At 56.1% G+C, this 17,375-nt stretch overlaps 1 protein-coding gene across 1 annotated transcript in view; it reads left to right on the forward strand.

Moving 5' to 3' along the window:
- The window catches only part of GALNT2 (polypeptide N-acetylgalactosaminyltransferase 2), a 195,290-nt gene extending 178,824 nt beyond the window's left edge, over window positions 1–16,466 (forward strand). Inside the window, exons 11-16 of the mRNA XM_062210588.1 lie at window positions 1,121–1,247; window positions 5,722–5,814; window positions 6,032–6,115; window positions 8,014–8,140; window positions 11,899–12,018; window positions 14,993–16,466. Coding sequence (XP_062066572.1) covers window positions 1,121–1,247; window positions 5,722–5,814; window positions 6,032–6,115; window positions 8,014–8,140; window positions 11,899–12,018; window positions 14,993–15,148 — 707 coding nt within the window. The 3' untranslated portion in view covers window positions 15,149–16,466. The remainder of the gene's footprint in view (window positions 1–1,120; window positions 1,248–5,721; window positions 5,815–6,031; window positions 6,116–8,013; window positions 8,141–11,898; window positions 12,019–14,992) is intronic.
- The last annotated feature ends 909 nt before the right edge of the window (window positions 16,467–17,375 follow it).

Here is a 17,375-nt window from a genome sequence, read left to right on the forward strand (position 1 = left end):
TAATTTCTTTTTTAATAACCCATGGACCAGGTGGCTCTGTTGCACAATGGATAGCGCATTGGACTTCTAATAACCCGTGGACCTCATTTTTACCCAGGTTTAGGAGCAATGAAATGTTACAGACTGTGGTCTGCAAAGGTAGCTGCCTCCTTTTCACTGCGTAAGACAGGAGGCCGCTCATATTTCATCTTGGTTCATTTTTTTCAGGGCTCATGATTTCTCTTGGCTTGTTTCTCGGGAAGCCTTGACTTTCGGGTCCTGAGCCACCCCTCCCGACTGTCGAACAGTGTTCAACGACTTTTAACCTTGGGGGAGGGAACCCCTGGGGAAAAGGGGGAAACTGAGGCCCGTTGTCATTCTGAGAACTTTTTACTTGCAACAGAGGCCATGGTCATTTTTTTTATTTTGTCTCAAATGAAAGACTGGGCCACCTGTTACTTTGTCCATTCTTTTTTTTTTAGAGAATTATTTTATTTATTTGAAAGAGTTACAGAAAGAGGTCTTCCATTTCACTGGTTCACTCCCCAAATGACCGCAACGGCCAGAGCTGAGCTGATCTGAAGCCAGGAGCCAAGAGCTTCTTCTGGGACTCCCACATGGGTGCAGGGGTGCAAGAATTTGGGCCATCTTCCACTGCTTTCCCAGGCCATAGCAGAGAGCTGGATTGGAAGAGGAGCAGCCAGGACTTGAACTGGGGCTCATATGGGAAACCGGCGCTGCAGGCTGGGGCTTTAACTCACTGCACCACAGCGCCGGCCCCGACTTTGTCCGTTATTCTAAGGTGCCACAGTCAGAGGTGACGTCTCTGCTCCAGAGGCCCTTTGCCTGGAAGCTGCTGTAAGCTGTGTCACCGCGCTCTTTAAGGGCTTTTGTTGACACACTGCCCTTTAAGCAGGGTTTGGGTTGAAGGAGGCATTTGGACAGGAAAGGCCTTGGAATTTTTAACCCCCGGGAGAGAGTTCTGCATTACCCTGAAAATACAAAGTGTGCCGGATGTGCCCCCTGTGGAAAGCTCTGGACCATGCCCTAGAAGGAGCCAGTCCCTCAGCAGGTCCCCATGGGCTGGTGCAGAGCTGCCCCCCGACTCTCTGGGTCACCTGTGTCTCCTCCACCATCCCAGAGATCTCGTTCCGCGTGTGGCAGTGCGGTGGCAGCCTGGAGATCATCCCGTGCAGCCGTGTGGGACACGTGTTCCGGAAGCAGCACCCCTACACGTTCCCGGGCGGCAGTGGCACCGTCTTCGCGCGGTGAGTAGTGGAGGGATGAGCAGGGACTGGGACGGGACTGCCTGCCACTGAGACAGGCCTGGACCTCAGGCTGCGTGGGAACAGGTGTCCTTTAATGGGAGTGGTGTGTTCGTACAACAGATTGCACTCACAGTTAAAGGGAGCAGGCTGTTGACAGGGTCGTACGGGCCCCTCTCCAGGGCACTGTGGTGAGTCTCTAGTGATGATGAGCAGTAGCAGCCAAGGCTGGGGTTGGGGAGACTGACGGGGAGGGGGCAGTTCCAGAGCATTTGGGGGGCTGCCCTGTTCCATCTGCGGATGGTGCTGGTAGGTGCACAGGTGCATACTTGTATGTGTGAACCCTCTGAGGGTTCCTGTAACACGCCAACAGTGTTAGAGGAAAATATATTTGTGTGAAGAGTTGTTTATTTGAAAAGCAGAGTAACAGAAAAAGGGAGAGGCCATCCACTTGTTCACTCCCCAGATGGCTACAATAGACTGGGCTGGGCTAGGCTGGGCTAGGCTGGTCTCCCACATAGGTGGCAGGGGCCCTGGTCCTGGGCCATCTTCTGCTGCCTCCCCAAGTGCATTAGCAAGGAGCTGGATTGGAACTGGAGCAGCGAGGACACAAACTGGCCCTCCAGAATGGGATGGTGGCATCACAGGTTGTGGCTTAACCCACGGCACCATAAGCCATCCCGAGGGAAGAACAGTTTATGTATTTACCACCCAAGGCACAGTTAAAGATTATGTAGCCTTGGACTGTTGGAGCAGTATACCACGGAGTGGGTGATTTAGAAGGAACAGAAGCGTGCACACTCTGGAGACTGGAACGTGCAGTGTGGAGGTGTGGGCACCTGACGAAGGCCACCCTGCTGCACCTCAGGGCAGAAACGGTGAGACAGGGCGAGAGAGGACAAGCGGACGCCAGCCTGCCCTTCTCCATGGTACCCGCTCCACCTTTGAGAGTGGAGCCCCCACCTCTTAACACTGGCAGTTTGTTACCACAGCCACTGCATTTCAGCGTGAGTTTCAGCTCTCAAGCTATGGCAGACATTAAAATCAAGTCATACCCAGAGAGAATTCATGATGGAACATAGGCAGGTTTTCAAAAACACGACGAACTTTCTGGAGAAGAATCGCAGATGGCCATTCCATCACATCAGATATTTTTCCTAGGGAATTCTTTTGGATGCTAAAGATAGAACAGTGTACAAGTCCGACCTTGGGGAGGTTCCCTTTTCCCAGGGGGTCCACAGTGAAACACACAGCAAAGGACATGGTTTCAAAGACTGAACTACCGCAGGCTGTCAGGAAGAAAGCACGTAGTCCTGGCTTAAGCGTGCCCTGGACAGACAGAGCCGCGAGCTCGTGGCAGGGCCGAGGAGCAGGTGTGAGAGCTTAGAACTGGCAGTAGTGAGGGTCCCTGCAGCAGAGGCAGGTCCAGGCTGCCGACACAAGGGGGAGGTTGGCACGTCCACACCCCAGGACCACAAGGAAGCCAAGGTGACGAGCCCAGGGAACGAGGGGACAGTGGGCAGGTGTGGGAAGAGTTAGGCAGGCCTGAGCCTGCACCCCCAAGGTCTTGGGAAACCTTGGATGTTGTTTGATGGCACAGGGAAGCCATTGGGGGTTTTAAACGGGGGCCTGACTTCTCTGCTTAAAGCCTCAGACAGGTCCTGCTGGGCGGAGGTACTAGGAGAAGACACCGTGATAAAGCAGTGGTGCCGTGTCTGTCCCACCAGGGGGCCTCTGAGCCCTGTTTCAGTAGCCCAGGCCACAGAGGGGGCTCCTGGAGCAGGTGTATGACAACAGAGTTGGGATCAGCACCCATCCCTGTGATTGCTCATGGGTGGCAGAGACCAGGGAGGTGGAACAAGGAATTAAGGGTGACACCCAGATGTTTGTCACACAGGTGCTGATGGGGTGCCCTCCTCAAATGGGGAAGCTTTGGGATGGGGAATGGGGATGATTACTTTTTCATGTATTGATTGATTGATTTGGAAGGCAGAATGACAGGGAGGGGGAGAGACAGAAAGAGTGATCTCTTCCATCCCCTGGTTCACTCCCCCAAATGCCCACAACAGTCAGGGCGGGGCCTGGCCAAAGCCAGGAGCCAGGAACTCCATCTGAGTCTCTCGCATGGAAGCGATGGACCCCAGTACTTGAGCCATTACCTGCTGCCTCCCAGGTGTTCCTGTGTTTGTCACAGCAAGGAGACTGCAGTATAATAAGTGTCAAGTTAATACCCCTGTGAATGAACAAGCGGAACCAGCACTAAGTAGCACGTGAAGTTCGCGCTTTGAGGCTACCTTGATCATCTTTCTCTAGTCAGTAGACAGAATAGGTTGTTTTTGCATTTAGTGATTAATTAAGAAATGACTTAATCATTGAAGGACTTAAGCAATTGCAAAACACTGTGTGGCTAGAATTCACAAAACTTATAAACTGTTAGGGCTGCAAGGGACCTGGAGCAGCGTCCTTGAACTGAATCCAGCATCCTCCTGCTGGAGAAAGCCAGGTGCCAGAGGGCCGCAGTCACACCTCGGGCGAGCATAGGTTAAGGCAGGGTCACTCAGCAAGACCCCAGATTGCCTCTAGGAGTATTGAATGGCTCTCCTGAGAAATAACACTTGAGAACCAGTATCCCCAGCACTCCCAGTACTCATGGTTAAATTTATGTGTTTTCTCATAGAGAGCAAGAAATTACTGGTCTCATGATTAAACCACATTGTACCCTAGTATTTTTGTAATCTGATGTCTCAGCTTCTCAGTCTCCCTCGCTCCCTTGCTCTGTCCCCTTCCCTCCCCCACCACGTATCCACTGTGTACTGTCCTGTAGTCTGTTTTCATCCAACATCAAGTCAAGGACATTGTAAGACGTACACCTGCAATTTTTGTGACCACAGCGCTCACCTGAAGCTCGTTTGTTTGATCACTTCCCTATGTGTTTGGTCACATGTGTTTCTAATTTCTGATTTTTTTTTTTTTTTGCCATTATGAACAGTGCTGAAGTGAGCATATTTTCACATTTACTTTCATTCCTGGTGGATTATTTCCTTGAGGTAAATTTCTGGAAGTGAAACTGCTGGGTCAGAGCATCCATGCGTGCATATTGTCTTGCCTGTCTCCTCAGTGGCGTTCTGACTGTCCATGGCCCACTTCAGTAAGAGGAAGAAGATGCACGCATCACTTTATAGGAAAGATAGCGGCCCCTCATAGAAATTACGTTCATTGATGTAGCTCCGATCATTTGAAGGGCTCATCATTCAACCTGGGAGAGCAGAGGGCACGTCGCCTCCCCAGCGTATTTATTGTGCAAGAACAGCATGTCCCATGTGAGGGTTCACCGTAGGCCTCCCTCGGAAGTGGGTTCAGGACATGATAGCAAAGAGGGTCGCTGTGTTAACGCTGCTTCCTGGACACTTTAAGAAGAACCGTTGGCAGGATGTGCTGCTGACGGCTACCCAGCTCGGTAGCCTTTCTTGTATGTCCGACCTTCAACACTGACGTGTCCCAGGGCCCTGTTCATCATAGCTCGGGGATCCCTCCGTGAGTGTGTGAGTTAGGTGTGGCTCTGCTCCCTCCTAGGAAACCCTGCTCTGCCTGTGCCCTCAAGCCGTAGGAACGCCAGGCATGGCCGTGACACTCTCAGCCCCTCATGCCACTCCCAGCCCCTCGTGCCACTGTTCCTGGGCTCTCAGCTCAGGGCTGCAGAAGACAACGCAATTTGAACAGCAGCTCTCATCTCATCTTAACTTCCCCCAGAGCTGCCTGGTGTTGGTAGCGCCATGGCCCTGGAGAGGCCAGAGAGACCAAGACTGGCCCTCTGTGGATGCGTAATATGAGTTGTCCCCAAGCGACTCTCTTTTGTTCTCCTGCGTGGTACAAGGCAAGCTGTTCTTTAAAACACCCCCTAGGAGCCAACGCTGTGGCATAGCAGATAAAGTCTGCACACTGGCATCCCATGTGGGCCCCGCTTAGAGTCCCGGCTGCTCCACTTCAGATCCAGCTCCCTGCTAATGTGCCTGGGAAAGCAGCTGAGGACGGCCCAAACGCCTGGGCCCCTGCCACCCAGCTGGGAGATTCAGAGGAAGCTTTTGGCTTCTCACCAGCCCAGCTCCAGTTGTTGTGGCCATTTGGGAAGTGAACCAGCAGATGGAAAATCTGTCTCTCTGTCTCTCCCTCTCTCTGTAACTCTGCCTTTCAAATAGATAAATAAATCTTTAAAAACAAAGCAAAACTAAAAGCACCAGCCTGTACTGTGATGCTGCCTTTAACTTCTGCTTTTTGATAGTCTCTGTGCTATGAAAGGTGAGAAAGGAGTCCTGTGGGTTGTGACCAGTCACCCAGGAACCGGGGCAGGGAGGGGAGCAGTGGCACTCGCTGCCCCGTGCACCTGCAGGTGCCTCCCTTGGTCACACTTTGAGCAGACAAGTGCACAGTGACACTGTCAAAAAGCAGCTCCCACCTCAAGATTCTGTTTTGTCTGTAGCAACACCCGCCGGGCGGCAGAAGTCTGGATGGACGAATACAAAAATTTCTATTACGCAGCCGTGCCTTCTGCCAGAAACGTTCCTTACGGGAAGTAAGTGCCCTGGGGTCCCGTGGCCAGAGCAGAACACGGCTGGTGGGGTGAGCCCCTGTGCAAGGCTTGGGGGGCGCACTGGGCTCCGTGCCGGGACAATGGGTACTACCCGACCTGCCCCGGCCCCGTTCGCATCGTGGGTTTTCAGATTTGGGGTGGAGGGCCCATCTGTTCTTACGATTTGTAAAGGCCTCACCACCACCCCTCCCCTCCCCAGTATTCAGAGCAGACTGGAGCTTCGGAAGAAACTCAGCTGCAAGCCTTTCAAGTGGTACCTTGAAAACGTCTATCCAGAATTAAGGTAAGCGCCCAGGGACCCGGAGTTTTGCTTTGTAAGAGCTCAGAAACAAAGATCAGAGGGACCGCAGGGAGAGGGGAGATGAAGGTCAAGCCTCAGAGGGAGGCCTGGAGCCAGGACTCTCAGCGAGAGCTCCCCTCTTCGCCCCATGGCCGTCCCCCGGCCTCTCTGGGACCATCCTGCTCCCTTTCCTGCAGTTTGTCTTCCGGCCTGCATCATCCAGGAAGCAACCCCAAGCGTTATCTCACTTTAGTTTGTTCCCCACCGGTAAGAGGACAAGCCAGGGGACCCAGGGGACGACTGCGTCACAGGCTCTGCCGGTGCCAGCGGAGCGCTCCCTGCCACCTGCCTCTGCCTCTCCAGGCCAGGGATCCTCGCCCGTGGGCCCCCTCCCGCCTTCTGTGTGTTTATAGCCTCAGGAGGCTGCAGGCTTGGGGCCCTGGGTTGGGGGGGGTGGGACAGCAAGAGACAGAAGGTAAAGCAGCCCCACCGCTCCCACCACCTCCACGTTCAGAGCACCACTGCACTGCCTGTGGACCAGCGGGGCTCCAGGCCCAGGGATGCGACCTCGGTGCCTCTCCCCTGGCTAGCTCTAGCGCCGGCGCCCTGCCTGCTTCCCTCTGGCCCAGGGATTGATGACGGCGGAAGCCCTCCCTGGAGCTTTAGTTCTGCCCCAGGCCTCGGCTATACGCAAACGTGAGCCCCGTCCCATCCCGTGGAATTCCATCACCCCAGCTGAAGACTCACAGAGCTGCTTGTTTGTGGGAGCCAGCAAAACTCCAGCTTCTTCCAGGGGCCCTCAGACAGGCTCTGCCTTAATGCAGCACGTTTCTGACTCTCGACAGTCCCAGGGCACTTAAAGCGACTGCCCCATCTCCAGCACGGGGCTGTGAGCGCAGGAGTGGCCGCCATCGCCGGAGGTTGTTTGAGAAGTGGAGACGCACCTACCTCCATCTCCTTGGAACCATTTCCCGTGCTTTCAAAATGATAGATGAGCCGGCAGGCAGCCCACATCCCCCAGGACAGGGCAGAGGGCAGACACCCTGTCCTCTCCCTCGGGTCCCCTCCATGGAGGATGGCTCTCCCCAGGGATTAGGAACAGTGCCTGTGGCCAGGACCAGCCCTGTCACCCCGGCCCCACCCACCTGGAGGGGCTTCTCAGCAGTAGATTTTAACCCCACCAGGCCACTCTCTGTTTTTGCTGTCATGGTTGCCTGCTCCCTGGTGTGTGGGAGTGACAGTGAAAACTCCGAGTGGGGGTGGCCCCACACCCTGCCCCCACCCAGGACCACCTGGGAGGCACCTGGTGCAGCGGCTTTGTGCTTCTTGGAGGCCACGTACCAGGCTTGTCGCTCTGCGGGGGGTCGCTTTATGGAGCACACACCTGCTTGCTCAGTGCCAGACAGAAGAGGCTTAGAGCAGGTCCTACCCAAAAGAGCACACACGCAGGAACGTGGCGAGGGTTGGAGCTCGGGTACAGGTCTCACTCAAAGCCGGTTGCTGTCCCTGCTCTGGCGCTGGCACTGACACTCTCTTTGTAGCAGGTCACTCACGGCTTCCCCCTTAACAGAGCGGAACATCCCAGGAGATAGGGGCTGCCCACCCTGATTTTCTCCATGGCTGTGAATGACTTCCATCCAACTAGCACTGAAGAGCTACTGGGCTGTTTCTTGCCAGAAAAATGTCCCTGGTAGAGAACACGAAGCCTGTGGCTCCAGTGTAGTCTTAAGAGTTAGCAACCCTGAGACTCTCAGACATGCCGTGTCGCCGAAGCAGCCCGCAGTGGCAGGGAGGAGCTCCGTGCCCTCCTGCCTCCTGGGGTGGAGTCACCGAGCAAGCGGGCAGGTGGGCGGGAGCAGGGGGTCCTAGGAACGACTCAGGACCCTCACATTGCCTTCCAGGGTCCCAGACCATCAGGATATCGCATTTGGAGCCTTGCAACAGGGGACCAACTGCCTCGACACTTTAGGACACTTTGCTGACGGTGTTGTTGGGGTCTACGAGTGTCACAATGCTGGGGGAAACCAGGTACGTGTCTGAGTGAGCCCGAACACCTAAAGGCCCAGACCAGGTGCAGATGCGGTCCTGAGCTTAAAGGCCTGGCTGCCACCTGTCCTCTGGGACAGAAGTGCGTGTGAGGAAGCTCTGGGCTCCTGCTGGTCGCAGCCTCTCAGTGGGGGGCTGTGGGCTGTCACAGGCCTTGACTGACGCGTCAGAGGCGACATCAGCTGGCAATAGTACAGTGGCAAGGGGCGCACTGATCAAAGTTAGCCTTAGCATTTGTTGTCCCCAGCATGTTGGCAATGCTGGTAGACTTGGTCTTCTCCCTGCCAGCTGTGTCTCTCCTGCCATGTGCTTGCCCCCAAAGCACCACGTCTCCATCTGGACTTGAGTGGGATGCTAAGGCCTGAACTGGTGTCCCTGCTTAATAGGTGCTTCTCCACGGGGCACGGTACAGCTACTGCTAGTGTCACTGTTGTACACTTCTTCCTGTTAGATAATGGTCGCCCAGGTTGTAAAATGTTAACTGTCAGCTGCTTCAGTCACACGCACGCCTATCCCTGGAGGCCCAGAAATCTACCCCCTTCTGTCCTCATTGGAAAGGACACATGGAAGCAAAAGCTTGATGGGCCAGGCCCACACGGTAATCCTAGACATCAGTCTAATTCAGTGAGTGTAAACCACTACATGTGGCCGTTGGCTAGCATGTTAGCATGATCCGGAGGCAATGGAAGCCAGAGATCACGCGTGCTGCCCTGTGCTCCTACTCCTGAGCCCCCTGCCCTGCCCCCAGAGTCAGTCTTTGGGAACTGACGGGATGTAGTGTGTTTTGGGGTAGCATGGCATGTGCATGAGGCCTGAGAGGGCAGATAAGATTTCCCAACTGCAGATCGGGCCCAGCGCCCTGCAAGAGTGAGGTTTGTTGCCTGGTTTCTGGCCGAGCCTCAGCAGACACATAGGAAGTGGGAAAATTAATGGCCGTGCTTTTTAAGAGTGGCAGCTCAAAAAAAAGCATTTCTTAAATATTTATGAACTATGTTTTACAAATTCAGATAATTGAAATGCAACAGAAGAACAAAACGAGCTCTGTTGTTTGCATAGCTGAATTAGTTTTTCTGGATTTCAGTGTAAAGTCTGCTTTAAAATAATTAAGCACACAATAGCAAGAAAGCTGCAGAACATTCAGGCACGATCTTTAAGTCGGTGTCAACAAACCTTCCGACATCTCCCGGCACCTGCTGCCCAGGAGATCCAAAACCCTGCTGCACAGCAAGGCCATCCCACCGGGGCTCCTCTGAGCTGGGAGTGGGCACCTCCTACCGCAGGTGCGGTCAGCACCTATGCACGAATGGCAGGCAGTAGGGACGAGCCTCTCCCTGGACTTCTGCATCAGAATGCGGGCTGTTTGCAGGAAGACGCCACACGGCTTCGGTCTCTCCTCAGCACCCCCAGCACCTGCTGCGGCCAAGTGAATACTCTATACTCACATCCAGGCATGTACTTGTGACACATGTGTCACTCCCCAGCACCTACAGGCACCCACAGTTTAATTCAGTCCTGACACCCACTGTTCTGAGTTTGCTCAGACACACAGGATACGGGCTCATTTCCACAAGCATCCCCCGCTCCACCCCCACACACTGCCACCCTCTTCTGCCAAGGCCAAGCTCAAGTCTAGGTTGTCACCTGTACTTCCCACCCACCCCCTCAGACGTCATCATTTGGTAGAAGAGCTCACAGGAAGCAGTTTCCTCGCCAGGTTACTTGTTCGCTTGCAAGAAGCTACAACTCAGCTGGATGGAAGAGACTGAATAGGGTGTAGGGCACAGTGGGGGAAGCCGGGTGGAAGAGCCTTCTCGCCTCTTATGCTCTCAGAAGCTCTGGGTGTCCACCAACCCAGAAACTCCCCAAGCCCCATAACTCAGATGTGTGTGGCATGGCTGGTCTTTAGCTTAATCTCTAGCCCCTCTCCCGTCCTGAGGGGTGGGAGTAGGGCTGGAAGTTCTAAGCTTCTGATTAATCAGAGCTTGGTCTATGTGGAGCCTGGACTCCACCTGGGAACCCCTTGGAACAGAAGGTGCTGCTGTGGCTGAGGAAGATCTCAGCTCTGTGTCAGCCAAGGCCAAAGATGAGAACAAAAGATGGTACCTAGCACTGGGGTGGCCCGGGAGGTGACCAGGGTCTTTGCTGCCTTGCCCCTGTGCAGGCAGGGAGCAGACACACACCTGATGCTGTGTCACGCTGTCCTGTGGCGTTGGGGGGGTCCACTCCACGCCTGTGGGTGCCTGAGACGAGCGACAGTCCTGGCAGAGTGGGGGTGGGGGTCCCTTGTGTAGCCGTTCCCGGAAGGCAGCCTGCGGGTGGCTGGTGCCCAGAGAGCCTGGCAGGGCAGGTCAGGCTGGGCCTCTGCGTGCTCGGGACATGAGCCTACGATGCCGCAGGGAACGGGCCAGGCGGCCGTTCCGCTCTAGGACCCATCAGAACCCTAATCGAGTATGCCATGAGTGTTCAAGACACTGATCCCAGGTGTGCCCATATTGATTTGACCTAGAGCCAGTTTCTCATTTCCTTACAGAGGAAAATTAGCAAAACGCATAATGAAAAGATGAGGAAGTTAAGGCCAGGGAGGCAGAGCACCTGCCCACATCTCCCTGCTGGGGGAGGAGGGCGTCTGCGGGCAGGCCCAGGGCCTGTGTGTGCCCACGCGTGGGCACTCATAAGTGTGTATGTCTGTAGTGTTGAACAGCATGGGCGGGCGGCGCAGGCGTTTGGTGCAGGGCTTCCTTCACCGGGTAGACTCCCGAGAGCCATGCTGGAGTGTCTGGGTTCAGGTTCCCGGATTGGGGTCCTGGCTGCACTCTGAATTCTAGCTTTCTGCCAATGCAGTGGTGATGGCCCAGGGTTTCCTGTCACCCACGTGGGAGATCAGGATCCGGCTCCCCAGCCCCCAGCTTCAGCCTGGCCCAGTCCCAGCGGTTGTAGGCATCTGGGGAGCAAGCCAGCAGATGGGATTCATTCGCTCGCTCGCTCGCTCTCTCTATCCCTCTCCTCTCCCTCTCCTCCTTCCCGCCTCCCACATAAATAAAATAAAATAAATAAATCGTGTTTTAAAATCAGGAACAAGTTATGTAAGCACTCCCTGGCTCTGTTTTCTCATTTGTAAAATGAGAATAATAATACTAGGCCCTCACAGGGATGTTGTAAACGCACTTGGGACACAGTCAGCGCTCAGCTACATCTAGCTGCGTGTGCTGTGTCTGCACAAACCCGTGGGTCCCTTCCTCCGAGTTCCAGAGAGCGTCGGGAGCGTCAGTAGATCAAGTTAGGGCTCGATTCTGAGCACTTCATTTTTCGCTTTAACTATGCAGTTTGTCGTTCATCATTTTCGCACGTTGCCGTTAGATTCGCAGGTGCTGCTTCCAAGCCATGCCTGCGCGGGGGCAGGCCTCATGGAACAGTGCAGGCGGGACGCCGGACCCTGAGCTGTCCGTCTCGTGCGGGACCAAGCTCAGGCTAAGCTGCATTCTGGGCGAGCTACTCATTGTTAGCGCAGCTACGGAACACCCCAGTGCACTTCCGCACGGCTCGCCGCCCCGTGGGGAAGCTCCTGGCCGCATCCTCTGCCCTCAGGTGGAAAGTCATTTGCTGGCTCTCCGCTGGCTCAGAGGTGCTGAATTTTGGTTCCCCAGCTCAACCTGTCTCCCTTCTAGGCCCCTGACCGACTTCCTTTGCTTAATCTCACAGCCCTGCGTGGCCTAGCCCTGACTCCCCGTTCTGTGTTCCAGGAGTGGGCCTTGACGAAGGAGAAGTCGGTGAAGCACATGGACTTGTGCCTTACTGTGGTGGACAGGGCGCCTGGCTCTCTCATAAAGCTGCAGGGCTGCCGGGAAAATGACAGCAGACAGGTAAGCTCCCCGGGCACCTGTGGAGGCCCGTGCTCCAGGGCAGCTCCGTGCAGGGCGCACGCAGCCTTTGTGGCAGCCTGTGCGCATGTGTCTGTGCGTCGTTATCTGAATAATGTCCAGCCTAAGCCCAAGGGGCTGAAGGTTGCATGTTTCCAGTATATTCCCATTGTCTTCCCCCATGCCACTGCATATTTTGTAGAGTAACTACATGTTTTTGTTTACTTAATATTTATCCTGTTTAGTTCAAGGTCAAGTGGGCGAGGCTGTATTCACCCACACACGCACACACACACACACTTTCTATGGCTTTGTCTGAACACTTGAGCGTGCATTGTGCCTTGTGCACTGGTGTCTGACGTCCTCCCTGGTGGAAAGTTGGAAGCACGTGCTTTCTGGAGCTGTAGGCTAAGAGTTGGGGCCAGGAATGGGATTGCAGGCACAGGTCCTCTAAGTGCCCATCTGTGGGCGGTGGACTCCCCTTCCTGTAGTGCCCGTGGCAGAAATGGACAGGGGCCAGGGAGTGGAGGCAGCAGGCTGCTGGGGCAGGCGTTGGCTCCAACACGAATCTCACAGAGGTGGAGACTAGGCCCGGGAAGTCAGTGCCTCCGCCCCAGCTTTGCCCGAGAGAAGCAAGGCGGGGACTCGGTCCCTGGATGAGATCCCGGTTGGCAGGGAGGTGCTCCCAAAGGGCCCGCTTCCATCTGTCCATCTCTGAACTCTCACACCTGTGTCCGGGTGGCCTCTCCTTGCCCACTCTGCAAACCCCAGCCTATGCTGGTAGTGAGAGTTTTCCTCTTCAGAGCTCCTCGGCTCCCTTTCGGGTCCCCTAAACGTTCCTCTGTGTTGATGCTGCAATTTCGTAACTTGCTCAGTACCTTAGACAAAAACAGAGTGCCTGTTGCCCAAGGGAAGGCGGCTTTCGCTGGGAGGCCAGGCCGAGGCCGTCCCCGCCCAGAGCGCAAGCTGCATTCCCCAGGGACAGAAGCCACGCTGCAGCGGTGCCTCCAGCTGGCCTCCAAACCTGTTATAAAAACAAATAGTTGCTTTCATCTGGCTCAATTTCAAGAGCTGATGGGCATGCCTTGGTGAATTGGGAAAAGGCTGCAATGATTGGATGCACGGTGCATGTGAGCGAGGATCTGTTGAGCCGTGAACCCCTGACAGCCTGCCCGAGAGGCTGTTTCAGGCCCGCCTGCTGTCTCTGTGGTCGGCCCCACCTTACCTCAGTCCTGCCAGACGGACGCAGGGGGCCGAGCTGACTGGAGCCATGGGGCGGTTACTTTCTGTTGTTCAAAGGCCTCAGTGTAGCTGATACCTGGCACCTGACCGGCAGAATCCCTCCTGAGGTCAGAACCAGATCCCATCCATCGGGCATCCTCTGTTGAGCCTTTCCTGGCACTGGCTGCCCAGCGTGACTTGGCAGCCTCAGTACATGCTTTGCATGACAATGGAGGAAACCAGCACCGTGGGGTGGGTGACTGACAGCAGCCAGGCAGCAGCCGGAAATGAAGGAGGAGGTGATGGGCCTCTCCCGGGCTCCTGACTGCACGGACTCTCGCTCTTGCCAGGAGTCCTGGGAGGAGCAGGTGGGCATCAGTGAAGCTGGCAGGGTCCCAAGGAGAGCATCCTCCCGGCTTCCCCGGGCCCCGGCTCCCCCCCAGCCCCTTCCTGCGCCCTCCCAGAGGAGGCCTCTCTGCCAGTGCTACCCTAGAGCTGCCCCGCCTCGCCAGTTGGCATGTTTAGTTTCCAGGCACGTCCGTGTGTTCATATTATGTGTGCATTTGTGGAGTCAAAGGGGAAAGGGAGGCAAGAGTGAGAAGATTTGATTCCACAGTGTCGAAAGGATTTGCAAAAATACTTAGTAAAGGAGCTTTAGTGCATACAGTGTAAAAAATTAATTAGAACCACAGACTGCATTAATGAAGGGAGAGCTTTTAGGAGGAAAAAAAAATCCCTTACTTCTTTAAAGAGCAAATGTGAGAGATTTGTTAATGGGGATATTCGGTTGCTTACTAACAACAGTGGGGTGAGGGGGCCTGGATTCGGGCTTTGTTTTCTGGCTTGGGTGGATGTGGGTGGTGGGGATTGGCGGGTTGAACTCGTATGAGGGTTGGCAGGGAAGCACGATAATTATACCCCAGCGGCAAGTTCAGAACAGAGTTTAACAGCCACTACTTGGCCCTGCGCGCAGACCAGGGCCCAGAGGGTGACCGAGGCAGGTGCTCACGCCCCCCAGCCAACACATGGCCTGGTAGAGGCAGACAGAGTAGACATAGACCCCATCATGCAATGTTGCACTCACACACGCACCTCTCTCTCTCATCGGGCTGTTCCTGTGGCTTAGCCAAGCCCAAGACCCCAAGTGGGACCATGGAGCAGCCTCTAGCAGCCTTCCAGGCAGGGCCACCTCCAGCAGCCAGGGGAATGCAGGCCCCTCCAGGGCCGACCCGGGTTCCCGTGGCTCCTTGCTTGGGGTTAAACTTCCCTGGATCAGACTGTCCTGGAAACAAATGCAAACTCCCCTATATGGAGTCCTTGTGGTAGCGACCGGGTGGGGAGGGAGGTGGTGCCCCGACCACCGAGGCTCTGGCGAAGGGACACCCGGTGAAGGCAGCAGCAAGGCGGAGCTTGCCTGCTTCCCTCCTGGGTCCTCATCGGTGCCCGTGGCTCTTGTGTCCCAGGACCATCACTAGCTGTAACCAGAGGCCATCCGCTAAAAGGAAGGACGCAAGGAAGCTTGCCCGTCTGCTTGGGGTGGTAGTAACGTGCGATACTTTCACATTTTTATGGGGCGCCATGCGATATCCCAACACACGTCTACAGCCTAAACCGTGACGTCACGTCACGTCACGTCACGTCAATCAGCAATCCGTTCCCTCCCCTCTTCCTGGCCTTCAGAGCCCCCCCCAGTCGGAAGGCGTCTCTGGGCCTCTCCCGCTTGTGCTCATGCTCTGTGCTCTTCTGCCCCTTGCAGAAATGGGAACAGATCGAAGGCAATTCGAAGCTGCGGCACGTGGGCAGCAACCTGTGCCTGGACAGCCGCACAGCCAAGAACGGCGGCCTGAGCGTGGAGGTGTGCAGCCCGGCCCTGTCGCAGCAGTGGAAGTTCTCGCTCAACCTGCAGCAGTAGGAGGGCCCGGGGTGGGGGGCCCCTGCCGTCTCGCCGCCAGCACCAGCGGGCTGAGTCTGCCGATCACATTCTTGATTATGTTTCTTAAACTTTCCGCGAAACTATATACCTCAGTATTCCATCACGGTCCGCGAGTCGGAGGACTTGGCCGAGCCCCCTGGGAGGACTGCCAGACACAGCCGCGGCCGGCAAAGGGCTGCTCTTCTCGCCCGGGGTGCAGCCAGGCCCCCTCCCGGCCCGGCCGCTGAGGAACAGCCCAGCAACCAGCAGCGTGCGGAGAGAAGCAGCCGGACACGGCCAGGTCGGCTGCAGGACAGGGAGGGCGAAGGGGGCGCTGCTGGTGCCCACCCCACCCGCCACGGCCAGGAGAGCGCTTTCGAAATCCCCGTCTCCGACCCCGTCTTTCACTCCGCAGGGCTGAGTCCCGTCGTTGTGCAGGTCCCTGCCGTCCTCCCCTGTGCCCAGTGGTCTTCCCAGCCTAGGCCACCCCTCTACCCACCCACCCCCTCCACGATGTTCTTGCTGTGTTTGAGTATGAACTCACCTGTGATGGGACGCTGGACAGAAGCGCACAGGTGGCTCGCCCACAGAGGAGCCGGCGGCCAGGATGGAAGCCTGTGGGTGCTACTGTGCTGTGGGGCCTCCCCCCCACCCCACTGCCACCAGCTCTGGCCCGCCGGCCTCTGTGGCTCCGCCTGGGAGCCACTGTTGTGTGTCAGAATCCACTGCGTGTCATTGCCATCTGTACACCTGGATGGGTTACTTATCCTGACAAATATCACTTTGGGTCTTTTCAAATTATGCTTCCTTCCTCTAAGAAAAATAAACAAACACCCAACATGAGCGGGAAGCAGGGAGCACCCCCACTGCTGCCTGGTGACAGGGCCGATCGGTGACACCAGGCAGGTGTCGCACGCCTCCGGGCCTGCCAGAAGACCAGCTCACAGTCCCCCGCCCCCCGCCACACCTTCCCCTCCCCGCTGGTGAAAGCGAGGCTGCAGGGGCTTCGGGTAAAGAATTAGGGAAGGGGAAGAAGCAAGTAACGCCTTGCAGCTTCAGGGCGTGAAACAGGAGCCCTCATGGTCCTGTATAATGCACAGCACAGCTGTGAACCAGAAGTCCCAGCCGGGGGAGAAGCCGGCGTATCTTCCAGGGTGCCCCGGCTGGCTCCCCAGAGCCGCCCCCACGCAGCCACAGGCTGGATACAGCCCCTATCGGACGGCTCCATCGTCATCATGCCCACATCCTGGCCTTGCTTCCTCCTCCACTTCCCCCCTCCCCCCTCCCCCAACACACACACACACACACACACACACACCCTGTCTCAATGGGGCTGGCCAGGCCAGGCAGCCCTCTAGCTCCCGGGTGCAGCATCAGCCACTCGGGGGTCACCAGTGGTCCCAGGAGATGGCACTGGCGCTGCTCTCTTTCTGAGGTCAGGGTCCATTGGTCCTACCCTGTGCCACGCAAGCCCACAGTGGGGCCCGAAGCGAAGGCCTGGCTGGGGCACTGTCCCACACCTTCTCCCTGTTTGGACCCTTGCTCAGCAGCCAGGTCCACCTTCAGAGCCAGGGCAGCCAGGAGCGTGAAGAACTGTGCACACTTCCGTCTTAGGAGCTTTGACCCTCGGGACCCGTGCGAGGTTGTGGCAGACAGGCGTGTGCTGGGCACCTGTGAGCTGCTCACTGCCGTCGGAGGGGAGAGCACACTGAGGTTGCACTGACCTGGGCTGTGCTGTTGAATCGGGGCTTCTGAAGATGCGTCCTTTGGCCGTACACCCCTCCACATGACCCAGAAATCTTACCAACCTCGGTACTGTGGGGACGTCCGTGTCTACCCAGTGCCCTGGGCTGGCTGCGCCCCGGGCGGCTGGGGCGGCTTTGGAGGGAGCAGGCCTCCGCAGGAGCTATGTTTACATGACACAGTGTGCCAAAGTGACTGACTGCGGCTGCCTGGTTTTCTCGTCATCGGGACTGCCCCACTTGCCCACGCCCGTTTTTAAAAACTTGCAAACTTCTTTGCTAAGAGCCGTCGGAGCAAAGCGTGACACAGTTCGCCGTCTTCTCTGTGGTCATCCCACGTCCTCATAAAAAGCCGGAATGATGGTACCTGCGAGTATGTTTTGCAAAATTCAAAATATAGTTTGGTAATTTTTTTTTTCCCAGTTGATTTTTAAAACAAACTGCTGTACAGAGCTTGTACTTTGTCCATTTTATAGATGGAAACC

Source organism: Lepus europaeus, chromosome 14 (assembly GCF_033115175.1).
Source record: "Lepus europaeus isolate LE1 chromosome 14, mLepTim1.pri, whole genome shotgun sequence".
In the NCBI taxonomy this organism is placed as follows: domain Eukaryota; kingdom Metazoa; phylum Chordata; class Mammalia; order Lagomorpha; family Leporidae; genus Lepus; species Lepus europaeus.